This window comes from Contarinia nasturtii, unplaced genomic scaffold (genome assembly GCF_009176525.2).
Source record: "Contarinia nasturtii isolate CC-2019 unplaced genomic scaffold, AAFC_CNas_1.1 Cnas_scaffold_129, whole genome shotgun sequence".
NCBI classification, from domain to species: Eukaryota; Metazoa; Arthropoda; class Insecta; order Diptera; family Cecidomyiidae; genus Contarinia; species Contarinia nasturtii.
In genome coordinates this window covers 9,859,673-9,876,918 of record NW_022197486.1, presented here as the reverse complement: position 1 = coordinate 9,876,918, position 17,246 = coordinate 9,859,673, and the positions used below count along the sequence as shown (strand labels likewise).

General features: G+C 33.0%; 1 protein-coding gene across 2 annotated transcripts in view; it reads right to left on the bottom strand.

Annotated features, from left to right (window-relative positions):
* Nucleotides 1–17,246, bottom strand: part of LOC116350468 (calcitonin gene-related peptide type 1 receptor) — a 59,279-nt gene that overhangs the window by 24,657 nt on the left and 17,376 nt on the right. For both annotated transcript variants that reach the window (XM_031782268.1, XM_031782274.1), the window contains exons 2-3: nt 8,091–8,467; nt 867–977 (exon numbers count right to left, since the gene is read on the bottom strand). In XM_031782268.1, the coding sequence (XP_031638128.1) occupies nt 867–977; nt 8,091–8,187 (208 nt within the window). In that variant the 5' untranslated portion in view covers nt 8,188–8,467. The remainder of the gene's footprint in view (nt 1–866; nt 978–8,090; nt 8,468–17,246) is intronic.

The following is a 17,246-nucleotide window of genomic DNA, read 5'->3' as shown; positions in this document are numbered from 1 at the left end:
TTCCATGGTGAATGAGTTTTTTTTTCCAACAATTTTTGTAAATCGTATTATTATGCCAATCATATCGACTGTGTATAAACGACGTATGCTTTTATAGTAAAAAAAAAATTCCAATCGTAAAAATTTCCGTGCATTTTGAATAATAATGGACTCAATTTAATTAGTATTGTTGGACAAACTGGAGAAAATTGTCGCCGTTTCAATTTAATCCAATAATTGACTGAGCAAATGAACAACCAAATTCAAATTGCGGAATTTTTTTAAAAAACATTTTTGTTTACTTTACTGATTCGGTATTGGACCCATTCGATCATATGACTTTTTCCCCATTTTTTGGTGTACCTTGCACGAGATATCACTTTGCAGAATTATGATAATGGTTTTGCAATTATTGTTGTACACGTTTTTGCACGATTCATATTTTGAATGTTGCATGCATGAAATAGCTGGAATATTTACCTCTGACCTGTTTCTGTCGCTCATAAAGAATACGGCCTACGAAATTATTCATCTTAGTTAATAATGATATAATTAAATGGATTATCGTTTTTTTCCGTTTTGATTATGTTGAATATCAGGAGAGTCAACAAACTATGAGTTTCACAATATAAAATGAAAAGTTGTTCCTCTCATCAACGTATACAAAGTCAGGTATGATTCAGAGAGATGAAAACCCCTTTGAAAAATTACAGTTACCCTCTGGATGTTTCACTCAATGTGGTGGAATGATATGATGAAATTGTGTGTTTTGATTTGGTTAAGCTGGTCATTTATGTATATTAGAATGATCTCTACGTTTTTCGTATCTTTCATAAAATATTAACGTTACAACTGGACCATTGGTCATAAAACTAGCGCACACTTACGTGATGGATCAAAGCCGATTTTGAAATCCGGACAAGATGCTTGGGCTGATGTCCCTGCAGGTGTGTCGGGCCAACACAGCCATCCATCAAATGTTCCACGGCAAAATTTACCTGTAATCAAAATTAATGGTAATTAGATGGTGTTTGCTGAACCGGTGACAATAATGCTATCGGCACTGAATGGTATTTAATATGGAAATCACTTTATGCATATTGCATTAGCAAAAATTGCCTATACAGCCAGTCCCTATTACCAATCTCATCGTCGTGCTAATCTCTTTCGAAATTATTTTTTATTGTAACGCATTTTTTTGTTGTTGTGCGTCGACAACATTGTAGCGGTGGCAATATTTAATACGTTTATTGCCTAATGGAGCTGGCACCAGCTGATTTCGAATTAAATTCAATAAAGCAGCACAGTGTAGCAATTGTATAATAATTTTAGCTGGATTTTTGGTTTGTTTGTCATAAATATATATGCATACCACCTCAATTTTATCTGTAATGTCATTGCAAGAGCAATGTGCGCTCGTTCGCTCGCATATTACACTTATACGGTCGTTCATACGTTCACTAAACCAACATAGAAATGTACACATTTGATTGCCTAACATCTATTTGCTCATATTTGCAAAAAGAAAAGAAGAAACAGAAGAGAGAAAGCGATGTAAATAATAATTTCTTTGCATCATTTGTGAGGAAAACAACAACATTGGAAATGAAATAAAACGGTGACTCTCATGAAGTGCGGAAAGACAAAGCGCAACAAAATAAATTCTAAATAATACAATGTTTTATGTTGAATTTCAAATAAGGGGTGTGACACGAGTAAAATCATAAGGATTCCTGGAAGCAAAGATGCTTTGCGTGCTCTCTCTCTTCTTTTCTCTATTCACGACGAATACACTTTGATGCAAAAAAAAATAACCAAAATTTATGCTTGATTCTCTCGAAATGATCTGAAAAAGGTGGCGACAAGAACGATGGCGGCACAGTGTGCTGTGCTGATGAATTCTAAATGCAGCATAGCATCTAATAAAATTGCTGTGGATCCTATGATGCGTGACATTCTGGCAAATCGAAGTGGCTTTACTCCGTTGACGAAATATGACGAAATTCGCTTAAGAAAATCAGATTGCATTTAAAATAGATATCTTCTTCTTCATTCGTTAGTTTTTTTCCACTGAATCCTCCTTCTATCTAAAGCTGTTTTTTTTTTTGTTTCGTTTTGGTATGCGTCCGCGTGTGTATATAAGTGGATGTGCCTTGCATCGTATTCTTTGCCTCCGAAGGCCATTTTAACTGATGTATGACTTTTTCATATAGCAGCACACATGTATTTATGACATTCTTTCTGATATTTACATATGATCTTGTATGCCCCAAAGGAAATCATTTTTCACCGATGAACGCATAAATGAAGCATCTCGTGTGGAGAAAAAATTTCGCATCACGTTAATTTAATGGAATGGCAACTCTATGCTTGTATCTTGTATCCCAACATCAGATATGTATTCTTGTGTCTAAATTTACCGCACTGATTTCTATGCACAGGGCCCATCCGCGCATAAGAAGATACATAAACATCCGACCAAAAAAAAAGGAATTCATGAAATCGGAGCACGTATCATTTTCATACACAACAATGTTGAAAAGTCGACACCTTGAATCAATTTTTCGTCATTTCAGCGGTCCCATTCGAAAACGGGAGAGAGAATGAAAATGAAAAAAAAAAAAGAAATGCGTCCCCGTAGAATTGTATCTCAGTCGAGCAATTACTACACCAAAAAGATATTATAAATTAATTTAAATGAATAAAATATTTCGTAAGACTTGATTTTTCGATGGTATTTTGCATTGGCAAAATTAATTGCTTCTGAAATTGGTAACGATATATTTCAATTTTCATTAGGCGAATGTGCCATCTGCGTGCTCGGCGATAAGCAATGAATTCAGAGTGGTTAAAATTACGACCAATTTTATATCACTTTTGGAAAATGACACGAATGTTCGATGTCTTTGTTCGATATAAATGTTTTTGTCTTCTTCTTCTTTTTTTATTCACTTGAAAAGCGCTCCTGCTGAACGAGTAAAAGATTTTCACGTAAATTATAAATAAATGTATCAGTCTTCACAGTGTTACATTACGTCGCCATTCACATTAAAACGTGTTGGCTAATGACCGATTTTTTTTTCTTCTTTCGTTCATTTCATTCATTCATGCATTCGTTTGTTTGCTCATTCCTTCGTCCGTCCATTGATATTAAAAGATCGTACAGACATCTCGTACATCTACTAAAAGTGTAATCAGTACTATTCTTGTTTGAACGTGTGAAGTATATGTGTTTTGCGTTGAGAAGAAGCAACGTCATTTCACTTCCGAAACGAGGTGTGATAACGTCAACATACTCAAAACTAGTTTATATCCCACTTTCAATTCGTCGCATGTATTGTTGTCGACTGAATTATTCCAAATTATCTCCATTTGCGACAATGTCACAAGCCCACCAGTTGCCACCGAATTCAATTGTGTTCAGGATAAATTATAGCAATGGCAATGTCAATAATAAAACATTTTCGAACACTGTATTCATGTTTGGTGCATTTAGCATGAATAGAGTCATTTCGCTCCAATCAATTTCCCATAAAAATGATTCCAAAACCGTTTCAGACATCTGGCAAACGCAAACAATTTTCTCAAATATGAAATGAAACTGAGAGGATGTATCTTCGAAATAATTCACCGAACAAGCCCTTATCTCGTATTTTGATTATAACAGAGCAAACAATCAAGGCAAATTATGGCATAAGGTTATTGGGTATGTGTTTTTTTGTCTTCATTTCATGTCGTTTATACGCCGAATTTTGTGTCCCATTTTTTCTTCAACTCGTTTTCTTAATGTGAACAATTATCATTCATCAAGGAAAAAAAAAAACAAAACAAAAAAGTTTTTCAGTTGGCAAATTGTGTCCCTTCGTATGCACGAGAAAAAAAAAGAATGCAGACAAACAAAAAAAAATCTTATAAACCAACCCATTTGACTGTGCTTGCGAAATAAAAACCAAAATCCAACGTCCAACGTCCAAAATGTTCAGTGAAATGAAATTGGTTTTTGAAATGAATTACTGCAATTCCGTGCGAATAATGATAACAATAATCATTGTCTTTTGCTCAAATACCCACACGGAATGCAAAGATGATGATAATTTCGAAGCGCTGTTGCCATTGCTCTTCGTTCGGTGTCCATGTATATATTCCATTTAATACGCATTCGACACATGTCACAAAATGCGGCAATGTCATTGTGGTCATTCTATATTTAAATTTTTATTAACGTCAGTCATTTGATGCTTAGTTAGCACAAGAATATATCCGAACAACCGTTAAAAGATCATGCAAGTTCAATGCGTACATATAACAACATGATTGTATACGGGAGAAACAGAGAAAAAAGACACAAAAATAAGTAACAATTTGAAATGTACACTCGTACGCTTTATTAAGTGCTATGAATGGGTGATTCAATTGTGTGTGTGTGAGCGCGCGCTTTTTTTTGTTGTTGTTGGTGTTTCGCATTGTATACGCAAGCATTGTTCTCCAATTTATTAATAGTCACGTAGAAGCATCCTGTCCGTATATATATCTCATTCGCTCTTTCTATCGTTTGGTCTCTTATTTTTGCATTTTTCACGTTTATCTACTGCTAATCCGCAAAGCATAAGTTATGCGAAACACAACACTTTTCCAGCAGTTAAATAATAAAAGAAAAAAAAAACCGTTTTTACTAATTGTTTTCAGCAATTTGCTTCATTGTTACGTTCGCTTTATTTTTCTTTCATTTTTTTTTTCTACCTCTCACTTTCTCTCACTACACTCTTGTTTTTCTTTTTGTGTGAATGTTACAGATAAACTGTTTTTCTTCGTTTACTCCAGTCGGTTCTTGTGCGTCGTTATTAATTTTTGCTATTTTTTCATTTCTCTCCGGATAATTTCCATAAATGTAACGTTCAATCCACAATGAGTTAGAAGCAACAGGAATGTATAGATAAGCAGTGTTCTTTTGCATGTGAATATTTGGTACTGAACCATAAGATGCACATTGCACTTGTATACACATAGGCCGATTATGTGGATGGGAAATTTTTCTTTTTTTTTGCAACAACAAAACCGGATATCGTATAAATGGCAACCAACATCAACAACCACAACCGATATACTACTAGTTCCTCTCTGTGTACCGTTTGAACGTACAATGCACACCTATACCATGAAAAAAACTGATGATAAAAATAAGAAATATCGAGGAAAGCATTTGATGCATAGAGAAAAGCAGAATTTACGCATTTTTTTAATTTGTTATTATGCCTTGACAACAGTCAATGTGTATTTTTTTTTCACAAAAAAGGACGACATTCCAGCGGAGTCATTGCAATTGTTTGCAGTTCTTTGCAAAAAGAATAAATAAATGTCAAAGCATTAGACAAATAATGTCGAAAGTAAAAATATACCAAGAAAAAGGAAAAAAAAATACGAAACTTTCCGAATAAAAAAAAGGCTACATGTTTTACTGCTGCTACGAGGATAGGCTACAGTTAAAGCTCGATTTTAGAGTCATTTCATGTTATCTTCAAATTATCGAAGTATAAAATCATGAACCTTTTTATTGTTGTAGCTTGCTCACTCACTTAAGTTGATCCTTCAACCAAATAACCAATTCCTTTCATTTTTGCTCTTGAATATAATTGATTTCGAGATAAATTGATTGCTGAATGATGATAACACGAATATGCCAATTCATCTTTTAAAAAAAGTGGCAAGTCTGATGCTTGCGCGACATGCCAAATAATCTTATTTTTGGATCAATTTCATAATAAAAACGAAATTTACAGCTTTTCGTAGACAAAACATTTCAGAACCATTTTGTGTACTGCCACATTTTTTACTCGGCAGCATTTTTTCTTATCGCCGAATGATTTGCATGACTTGCTAAGCATATCCCAGCGCTTCATATTCACTTAGAACGAATCACAAGTGGTATTTTCTGTTTCAATCCTATAAATCATTCATCGAATCGGCATTATAATTTAAATTACTTTTCGTACACATTCGAATGAAATACCGAAAAGCTTAACGCATGCACTACGATTTAATTCGAATTATCAAATTCTGACCAAAGCGAGACTTAACTGTACCGGAAAATGTACCGCACACATTCTAATATAGATAAAATCTAAAACGGCACGTAAATTGCTATTTATTTAGCCTTAAGTTACGGACGAATTGTTGACCTACTAAAGAAAGCGTCAACAGATTTGTATAAAAAAAAACAAGTCGCAAAAAAGCGTAGAATCAAACGTAATAATGGCCGGAATGTCTACGGAATGAAAAGAGGAGTAGCATAAAGTGTACAAACAAAGAAAAATAAACATATAAGTTTAGCACCGACATATACATTCCAGAAGACACTGTCACTAAACAGATTAGTGCGGAGGAGATCTTTTTCTTTCGTATTTTCATAAAAATATCAACATTTAAAATGCTTTCACGTCTTTTATAATAAAAACGTTGAGATTTGTATGCCGACGATTTCGACCTATTCGCATTCAAAGAAGAGAGCAGAAAAGAGAGAAAAAACATACGAAGAAAGTTGTTATAACAGTAAACGAACCGAATGGACATTAGAATAATAAAGGTAAGTTGAGAAAATACGTGGTATTTGCCCGGTAAATTGATATTTATCGGGTAGTTTGAAAATTCAAGCATGAAAGCTTTTTTTAAAGCCACCAATCAATATTATCTGACACACATCAACCGTATGATTTGGACGTTCAGTCAATACAGCTTATTGAGATTTGACGTTGGCAAGCGAACATTCAACACACTGCATATGCATAAAATGTATTGCAAATAACAAAGCCATTTCGAATTTCGTCGCATTGTAGTCCATTATTATGTTCTAGTAGTATTTGTCTAGTCTTTGAACATCAAAGGATCGAATTTTATGGATACTTCTTTTTTTTATTAGGTTTTCCTATACAGAGATATTCTCAGTAAATCTTTCAATCGAACAGATTGAAGTCTGTCCAAAAGTTATCCAATTTAATAATTTACAGACCATCTATGTCTATAGTGAAGAATGACAATATAAATTCAGTTGAACTCTGCCTGATTCTACCACGTAACCTAAAAGATACCATAGATGATTTGAACATTTTCCATAGAGAAAACCATTACACTTTTGACAGCGTAAAAAAATCAAAAAAACAATTTAAACAAGTTGGACCTGGTGGATTTTCTGTCAGGTCAACATTATTTTTGATGCAATTTTAAAAATGCCATTGATAGAGTTAAATGTTTTAAATCAAAATCAATTAAGAACAATGATGTCCGAGAAATATTCATTTAAAAAAAACGGATTATACACACGCAGTGACATGCCATTGGATATTTTATTTTAAACAATTCAATTTGGTGTTGATTTTTATCAAAGCTCTTTCTATTGGATAGAAGAGTCTAATATTTTATAAAGGGAACACTTTCTTTTAATAATTGTCATTTGTTCATTGACCGAACAAATAAAATGTAATAATGAATTAGCTGTGATTTCTGGCACGTACAGTTAACTCGGAATAAAAAGCAGCGATGCGAACCGGTTTGACATTTCTCATACAAACCGATTTCGGAGTGGTATCTCGAATTGGTTTCATTTGTGTATTGAACGAAACGGAGCAAGCGGAACGTTCCGAAAATGGTTTATATGGCGAACATACATTCACGCTATGTATACGTGAATGACGATGCTTTGAATGTATGAGTCTACAACGTTGATGCTATGCACACAGCACAGCTCATCGCAGACTGCGATTTGCAGTAGGAACCATTTTTCGAACGTTCCGATTGCTCCGGTCTGGTTTTAAGTGAAACCAAAAAAATGGTTTGGTTTCGGTTCGTATCGCTGATAAAAAGTTTGTGTTGGTTATTTCAATGAACAAAAATTATATATATTTAAAATGTGGATGTATGAGCAGTTTCTGTTTATTCCTCATATATGCTGATCTTATTAAATGAAGAAAAAAAAACTTTTAAATTGGAAAAGTCACAAAAGTTACGGAATGCATCGTTGCTCATATGGAAATGCCAATATTAATTGACTGTTTATTTTTGTGGTAAATTTAAATGAGAGAGCAAACCACATCTTCCACTATAAAATATAAATTGCTTACCCGCTTCAAAAGTTGTGTTGATTTTGCGTAGACTTTCATCGCATTCTAGCTCCTTTTGCCGGAGCCATTCTTGGTTTGGTTCATCCGTTGTCACCATAACTGGTTTTTGTGTGTTGTGTGTATGTTTGCAATGAAAAATATTCTTCTTCTTCTTTTTTAACTAATAAATGTAAACCGCTGCAATCAATTTGTCGAAAGCGCTTTTATGTTTCTAGTTCAGCCACACAGCCATATACTTCTAGAAGATGTTGCACCAATATTTCGTTTCATTGGACACTGTTATCCATGCTTGATTCGAAATACACATATGTCTGAACGTGAATGCAATCAAATGCGATCTGAATCATTGATTACACATGATGACTGCGTTCGATTTCCTAAGCATAATGAGAAAGAGAAAAAAAATATATGGTTAGTTCGGTTTCAAAAAATTAAATGGAACTTCTTGTGTGAAAAAAAAATGGTCAAGCATCGGAAGGTATTGCGGTTTTCCAATAGAAAAAAAACACAAATGACCAATGATATATATGTGTAGCGTCATTCGTCGTCCATAATTTAGTATATTTTCAACGAAAGACTATTTAAAATCGAAACGGTACTTGATTTCAATCAACTTTTCTCAATCACACAGATAAAGTCATTCGTTTTTTAGTTAGTCGCTTTTAGCACGCTTGTTCAATGTTAAATTACTAGAGATAGAGAAATGTAATGAGAACATGATTTTGTTTCGGTGATAAATTCTAACTGTTTTCACCGCTCGAAATGTAAGTCAATATATATAAATACTTCAAAGTGACTAGCAGTTCATAAATTTATTGGCTGTTTTCAAGAATCATCGTTGCCCAATGTCTAGAAAAATACTAAATTTTTTTAAGTACCAACCAATATTTTCATTGCATGCTCATTTTCGAAAGAACAGATTTCCCAACAGTCATAAAATAAAGTTTTGATTCAGCTAAATTTTAGCGGCAATCATGTGCAAATATGCATTAGACCTCATAATAAATGAGAAAGAAAACGAAATGGCTATGATAGCCAGCTAACTTTTTGCTTGCTTTCAAAATTGCAACGTTCATGCGAAGGAAATATGAATTTTCGTTCGAAATTTGGTGGAAAATATAAAACATAAAATTGGATGGGGATTACGATAAAATAACATCACATAAAATTATCGTTGAAACTGATTACAAAGTTATTTTGCAGATATTCAATTCATAGAATTCCTTTTTGCCATTTTATTAGTGTTTGTTCTGCCTGCTTGAGTATGATGAAAATCATTATGTTTCGAATCGCAGAAAAACATTCGCATCGTTCACACCTACACATCAAACAACTTAAATCGTTACACTTTCTTCTCGGTAGAAAAAAACACACACAGACACCAGTAGTTGAGGTGCATGAGAAGAGGAAATATACGTTAATTAACAAGTTCGGAAAAAATGCCGTTTCTTTTGAATAGCTTTCAAAGTTTGTTAATTCATTGTGCAATTACCCTGAAACAATCAAAACTTTTTTATGCAAACGTCAAGTGGTCGTAAGTTCGTCCAAATCCGCAATATTTCATGAATTATGAATGCATTCAGTTATTCAATATTGAATTCGAGCTATTCAGTAATCCGGCCGATTTATCCGAACACCTGATAATGTTCACAGTTATAAATGCGAAATATGAACGAATTTCAAGTGAAATCATTTGATTTTATCACGATAAATGTACACTCCACATTTTTTACATCGTATCGTTTTCTTGTGCATTATGAACAATTTGTTAAAGTTGATTCCATCAAAATAAATGTTATTACGTCTCTTCTTTTTCTCGTCAGAAGATTTTTCTATTAATCGTAAGCAAGAATAAAGAGCATTCGAATGCATCATTCAAACATTTGATCATTATTATTTACGGCATTAATTTATTTGTGGCCATATTTTCGCTTTCATTTTCACGTATTTCGATGTAACACGGCTCTCACTGTCCGTATGGCTGAAATGGTCGGAAAATCGTCGAGAAATATATGTCAAAAAATGAAAAAGAAACAATTCATTTAATTGGTATAGTGTGGTGCTTCGTGATGGTTGGTTTTTCGTTGTCATCATAATTCAGAGATATTCAATGTGCTGTTTTAAATGAAATGCTTTAAACGCTTTCGATTTATCAAAGAAATCAATGAATAATGAAGTAGCATTAATCTAAAATGAAATGATTAAAAGCTAACAACACTCCGAATTATATCATTCTTATCAATATACCATATCCGACTTACACTTTTAATACGCTCATTCTGTCAGTGTTTAATGCAAATGGTTGTAATGAAAACTGTTTTGCTTATATTTAGATATTGGATCTCATTGCATTTGTTTGCGTCTTGCTTACGTCGAATAATTTGCTAAGCCACAATTTGGAAGTATTACATTAACCGAAAAATTCGAAACAAATTAGTTCGAACGGACAAAAATAGATTACCATAAACCGTATGGATCATATTTTGAGTGTTGATGCATTGAAAAAAATAATCAACCGCCACGATATGACATCATGCATATTGAGTAAATGGTTTCGTTTACTTGCGTCTCTGTATCTGGTTCATCTCAAACTCTTTCAGCTGTCAATGAAATGTCAACATTGTCTGACACTTTTCGTTGTGTACTACCACGCCAACCGATGACTCTACACCGTCACAAATATCACTAAATAGTGTATGTATAGTGCATGTACAAATGGCAAACTCTTATTCAACATTTTACTGAACGGAACTGATGAATTTTTGATTGACATGAAAACCAAAATAATATTATCGAACCAATGTCATGCAATCGACTGATAATTCAATGGTGTATGTACACACGGTAAATACAATCGACACGTCAACAATAATATAATATTTCAATTTACATTTTATGGCGATCAATACGCATTCTGAATGAGGACGAACAACAACAGCAAAAAAAATCACCAAATTCATTCCAAAACAGATTTTGGTCGATTTGAGCTCAATGTGAATATTTTCGAATTTGATTGTTAAATAATTCAGCGTTTATTTTTATCGGTATAATTGATGAGAAAAGTGCTTATCAACTGTGTTGACAATGTTGATTTTAGAAATTGAAGAGCATGAAAGCAACGACTAGGATTCGAATTCTCTGGTATAAATGTAAATATGTTCACAAATGATTTCGCTGCTTTAAAGTCTTACATTTCTACAGATACTGTATCCACAATGTTATGAACGTTGTGAAAAGTTTAAACTATTTAAAGTAATCTAACATGCATTTCATTTTTCCAGAAAAATGTACCTCTACTTCGGAGATCATTTTAACCCTTGTTGTTTGAACTTTTCGCTTAGAAAAAACTTTTTAATTATTTCAAATGTTTTAAAAATTTCAGTATGCTTGTTGATATGCGCACCTCCGCTCCAATTTCTATATCAAACCAGTTTCCGGAATTTCTCTATATATAGCGTGTATATTTAATAAAAAGCTTTCAAATAAACGTAATTTTGAATTAAATAATTCAAATGGATTGAAACAACACGGAGTGCTACATTGTATTTGCTTGCTGAAATATTCAAAATGAAATGGTTCATTTACACAAATACTTCTGTTACATACAAATTGTTGAGTACTATCGAATGAATTATTTTCCTTGACACGCACAAATCGATGTTGTTCACAACAAAAATTCCCATCGTACGTTGCAAGTACAGCGAAAAAAGAAACCCATCAAATAAACAAAAAGAAGTTAGATGATAACAGCGACGCGATGCAAGTATGAGAGAACGAAGAAATCGCTTTATTATAATGAAATGGCATCAATTACATCGAACGCAAAAGAGAAGAAGAAGAAAAAAAAATCTTTATGCAAAGAAAGAGAAAGATAGATAAGAGAACTTCGTATATATATCATTATGTGCGTTGTACAAGTTTTTGGTTGCTAAGTACATAAAACGATGATCTGATTTCGCTTGCACAAGCCACATGAATGACTATGCATTGTCATTGTACAATATGACACACACAATGGCTTGATACAAAATATGCCAATTTTTCTCCTGCTGTGAAAATGACACTGGATCGGAAGATTCATCTAATCAACACTCATTGTCTAGACATCTGAAGCGCACAAGAAGGGTGAATAGTACCCACTGGGCACAATTTTCATCGGCCATATTTCCTGCATCACAAAATCGTCATATTTAATGATGCACAAGGAAAAACTAATATTAACGCGTGAGACTGTGAGAAAATAACCAAGTCGAAAAAATCTCTTCAAATTTTTTTTGTCGTTCTCACAATTCTTCGGCTGTATTAAAAGCATCAAAATTTGTTTTGTTTTTTTGCATTCAAAATTTAAATAAAAAATTCTTAATCCGAATAGAAATTGCTTTTGACGGAATGGCAACGACGACGACTTAATCAAACTCGCCCCGTCGATATTTTTTCACGTACAATCATTTTCATAAAGTTCTTTATTGCTCTGTCTCTATATATTATGATGGGCGATGAAGCGTCAAACAAACAAGATCTATACGATTGTAAATGAAATGAAAATGTGTGTTGGACGCTCCGACGAAAAACCGAAATAAACCATAATTAGTTATTCCGTTCATATGAAATCGCCCGGACTCCCGCACATTACAACGGAAGAATGTTACGGAATGTATAGCATAATTTATGCCATAGATTAAGCCAACAAAATACAAACGAAAATAAATAGGTTTTGGTATATATACATTAAGTAATGCTCTGTACATTTCAATTTTTTTCAAGTAACTCCCATTTCGGCTTGAAATGCAAAAGGAATCACACCATTGACTTAGCCGCCATTGACTTAATATATGAATTTAACGAAACCAAATTTCCTCCAATTTTCAAAAAAAAAACGCCGTTTGTCATCGCATTTAGCGAAACATTCATTTGTCGATCTGGCAGCTAAATTCTAGCTTGAGATGAATGACTGTAATAGATGTAACCGTAAATAACACACGTGGAGAAATAAATGTAGTACGTGTCGATTTGAGTGACGCATTTTTCTCTTTCTCTTACACAAAACAATGCATTCGGTCGCTCTTTATATTTTATTGTATTTATATCGCTGATAAATGAATACGGTTATCAGGTGATGAAAATGATGGCATCATTTTAAGGATGTCACTTAGAAATTTGTTTTTATTCTTATGGAAAATAAATAAATTAAAATATCATCGCATTCAAGACTATTACAAGACTATTTCGTGCATCGTTAAAAATGTCAATAATTTTTCGTAAAATTGGTTCAAGTATTGCTTACGGCTTTTTGTGTCAGATTTCAGTGGCAACGTTATTGTTACAACACTTAACATATGTTTCGCATATTTGTATACCGTATTCATATAATGTTCTAATGAACAAATCAGTTTTGAAAGCTTTAAATCATTTTAAACTGAATCATAATTATTTAGTAATAGTTATCTAAAGTATTATCACCGTCGTCATTGTTATTGCTATTATTGTGTGAGAGATATAAGAATAATTTATGGTTGTAAAGTATTACTAACGAAGTGTGTTGAGTTGATTGTTGTAAATATTGGCATATTCATTATATTATATACGTGCTAGGGGCTCGGAACTTGCAAAAAAAAACATCAAATAATCACAATTTTGTATGAATTTGGTATGTAGCGACAAATATTATAATTATTAGCAACAGTTTTTTATAATTATACAGTTCGTATACAACAGCAACTTGAAACACACACACAACACATAATAAAATTTATAATCATGTTATTATTGCATAAAAACAATTTTCAGGCTAAAAATTTCTTTGACAAAAAAAAAATAATTTGGGTGAAGAACTTCAAAAGTGTGTAATTAATATTCTTATAATAAGCCTGTGTGATTTTGCAAATGACGTTCCACTAAATGACATGTACCATTTGCTGCCATTTTGCGTATTTACGATAATCAGGAATATTCACAGAAAGTGAAATTATTGTTCACTCTACTCGAAATGCACCAGTACTCGTGAATATGCAAGATTTTTCACGAATAAAAAATACGTCCGAGCCCCTAGTATACGTGTGACGTACATGCTGTGTATAATGTATGTTTTAAAATCACTTGCAAATTATCTGAATGGAATGGGTGCACTGTGAGCTCAAGTGCTTTGTAATAAGTGGAAGAATTTTGGTTGTCATATACGTAGAAGAGAAAATTATAGCTCAAATTCAACATATTTTTCTGCATTGTTTTTCTTACATAAACATTTTTCTGCGTAACTGAATACAATCACTTATGTACTCCGTGTGTGTTTGTGTGTGTTCGTGTATGAGATCCTCAGCATGAAAATTGGATGGCATTTAAAATGGGCGCGTAATGAATTTAAGATGACACATATTTTGCAAAATAGGACTATTGAATGTTCAATATAATAACAACAGTAACAACTTTGTTTTTCTACGCATCATGTTCACATCACAATATATCATTGAAGTTGTCTTCATACAAAAATTGAATAATGATTCTGTTGTTAATTAAGACAGTAACACACTTGACATTTTGTGATTTGGCAAAATGTTTAATATTCCATGATTACGTTCTTCGCTGTACTTTCTCTCTGTTTGAGGTCGTTTGTTTGCGAATGGTGTGAATGGTTTTTTTTCTCTCTCTTCATGCCACAGATGATTTTTCTCTTTAGCATTTCAAAGACGAATATGAATTCAATATAACTTGGAAATGCTGACTATTCGCATGTATCTGAATGGAAAAGTGTGATGAGATCTTATCCATTGAAACGCTTCAGGTAAATTCGGCAATGATGATTCTCAATATGGTAGGAAATTATTCAGTGACATGGCTTACGGACCAAACGCAACACAAGATGAATAAAAATGTTGATTATATTTATGCTTTCGAATGATTCTTCATTATTATAAGTTCCATAAAGCATGTTGCGTGGATTGTTGTCTTGACTGATGTTGTGGTTTTGATATAACCTCCGGGACAATAAATTGATTTGGGTGGGTATTTTTTCTTTATCCGATTTATTTCTTCTCTTCTTTTCTCGTTCTATCTGCACGTTTATGATTTGATGTTGCATGTTCATTACATTGGACTTGAATGCGAACGCATATTTTTGAAAACGCGGTTTACAAAGAATAAAAAGCCGAACTTTTATGCAGACGATTTCTTCGTAAACATTTACATTTTATATCTTGGCATATGTGCAAAATGTGTATATCATAATACTACACACCGAATAAGTACTTTCTTTCGTTCTCCATTGCTTTTTCATTGTTGCGACATTGGGCGTCGCACATAATGTAACACATAACAATTCAACGACCATAAATAATCATAATAAAGTTGCAGTAAAAAGGTTCGTTATGATATGGAAGTAATTCAAACATGAAAAATTCGAACTACCAAATTGGACTAAATTGCACACTGTCGATTTTCTTTTTGTATCCATTTTGGTTGCATTTTTCGAAATTATGGTCTCGCCACTCAATGAAAATACACCAAAGCATATTTGCACGTTGAAAACTCGCGAAAACAACTGAGTTAGCGGTTTTGTTGTATCGGATTATCATGACCGAATTAATTGTTTAGCAAAAGTTTATGAATAAGGTGGGCAAGTCAATCATTTGAAGGAATGTGGAAGAATTTAACAAGAAAAAAAAATTTGACCCAAAAACCGAACACTAGGGGGTAGACACAATAGAGAATGAATGAATACCAATGAATTGTCATAATACCTATCTATTTTCAAATATGACAATTACTTACTTATTTAAAGATTACTTGTACTAAAAATGTGAATACCGTGATTACCAAATGTCAAATTGATATCGGTAATAAAGATTTCAAGTTTCTTCCATTTCGTTTTAACATTCACCATTTCGAAATTTATTTTAATTTTTTCCATTTTCTTTCTGCTATTTTTATCAAAATTGTTTTTGTATTTATTAAACCAATTGAAATACTACACTTAATAGCGTTGAAAAAGTTTTTTTTTAATATTTGGAAGATAATATTCATATATGCACATTGTGAGACGTTGCTGAATGCATTGACATTTCGTCTAAAACTGAGAATACCAAGAATACCAAGAGTACCTTCAATTTCGGTGAATATCTCAAGTAATATTCCATGTGTCTACCCCCTAGACCGAACATTTCCATAAATTGGATATCGGGTATTGATTGATTTTGCCACGAAAAGATGAAGAGGATAGACAAAGTGCTTTGAAGCATTTCGCCACAAAATAATTGAACCAAATATTTTTGAGTTGGCGAACATTTGGGCTAACACAAAAACGTCTAAGGGAAACCCTCACAGCACAAAAAGCACAAAAATTCGACATAAACAGTCAGTACTCAAAGAAACATAGATTCTTAATAATTAAGATAATGAACAATGGATTCTCACTCGCTGTGGTCGCACAACCAAAAGCAGGTAAAGATTTTTTTTCTTTGCTCGACTGCGGTTTGTACGAAAATAACGTAGTTTTTGAGCACTCGTACTCAAACTCAATTCAAATATAAAAAAAAGCAATTGAACAATGGTATACATTTCAGTTAAATCCACTTTTGCTCCCCCGTAAATTATACCACATCTACAAAATGTGGTTTTTTCGGTTGAAGAAAAATTGTAAAAAAAATTGACTAAGATGGAAACAAATGAAATCAAAGTAAGCAAGTTGTTTGTAATATGTTTATACTTTGTTAAAAAAAAAGATTGCGACTTGTTTAATAATGTTATGAATCAATCACGTGATGTTGGTGCTCGGTCACGACCACATGTATGTGTAATCTTGCAGACTTTTCTTCAAGTCAACTAAGAAGACGTTCAGCGACCCTAAGGTTACACAGTTTGTGTACATACACAGTGAATGCTGTTCGTGCATGTCAGCTTTGGTAACAATAACAATAATGACGTTCAAACATTTTACACAATATTCTTGCTGATGGCAACGTAATGCATTTTCAGCACACACGAAAGCATGAATGAAGAATTCGGTCATATCAGGTTTAATGACCGTCCAATCCACGTCACATTTTGTATGCTATAATTATTTTAGACAAGATCAAAATTCTCTGATATGCAATCTTCGGTTCGAAAGTTTTGCCTGCTGCCCAAGGGGATCACACGAAAACACGATTCGAGAATATTTTTGAA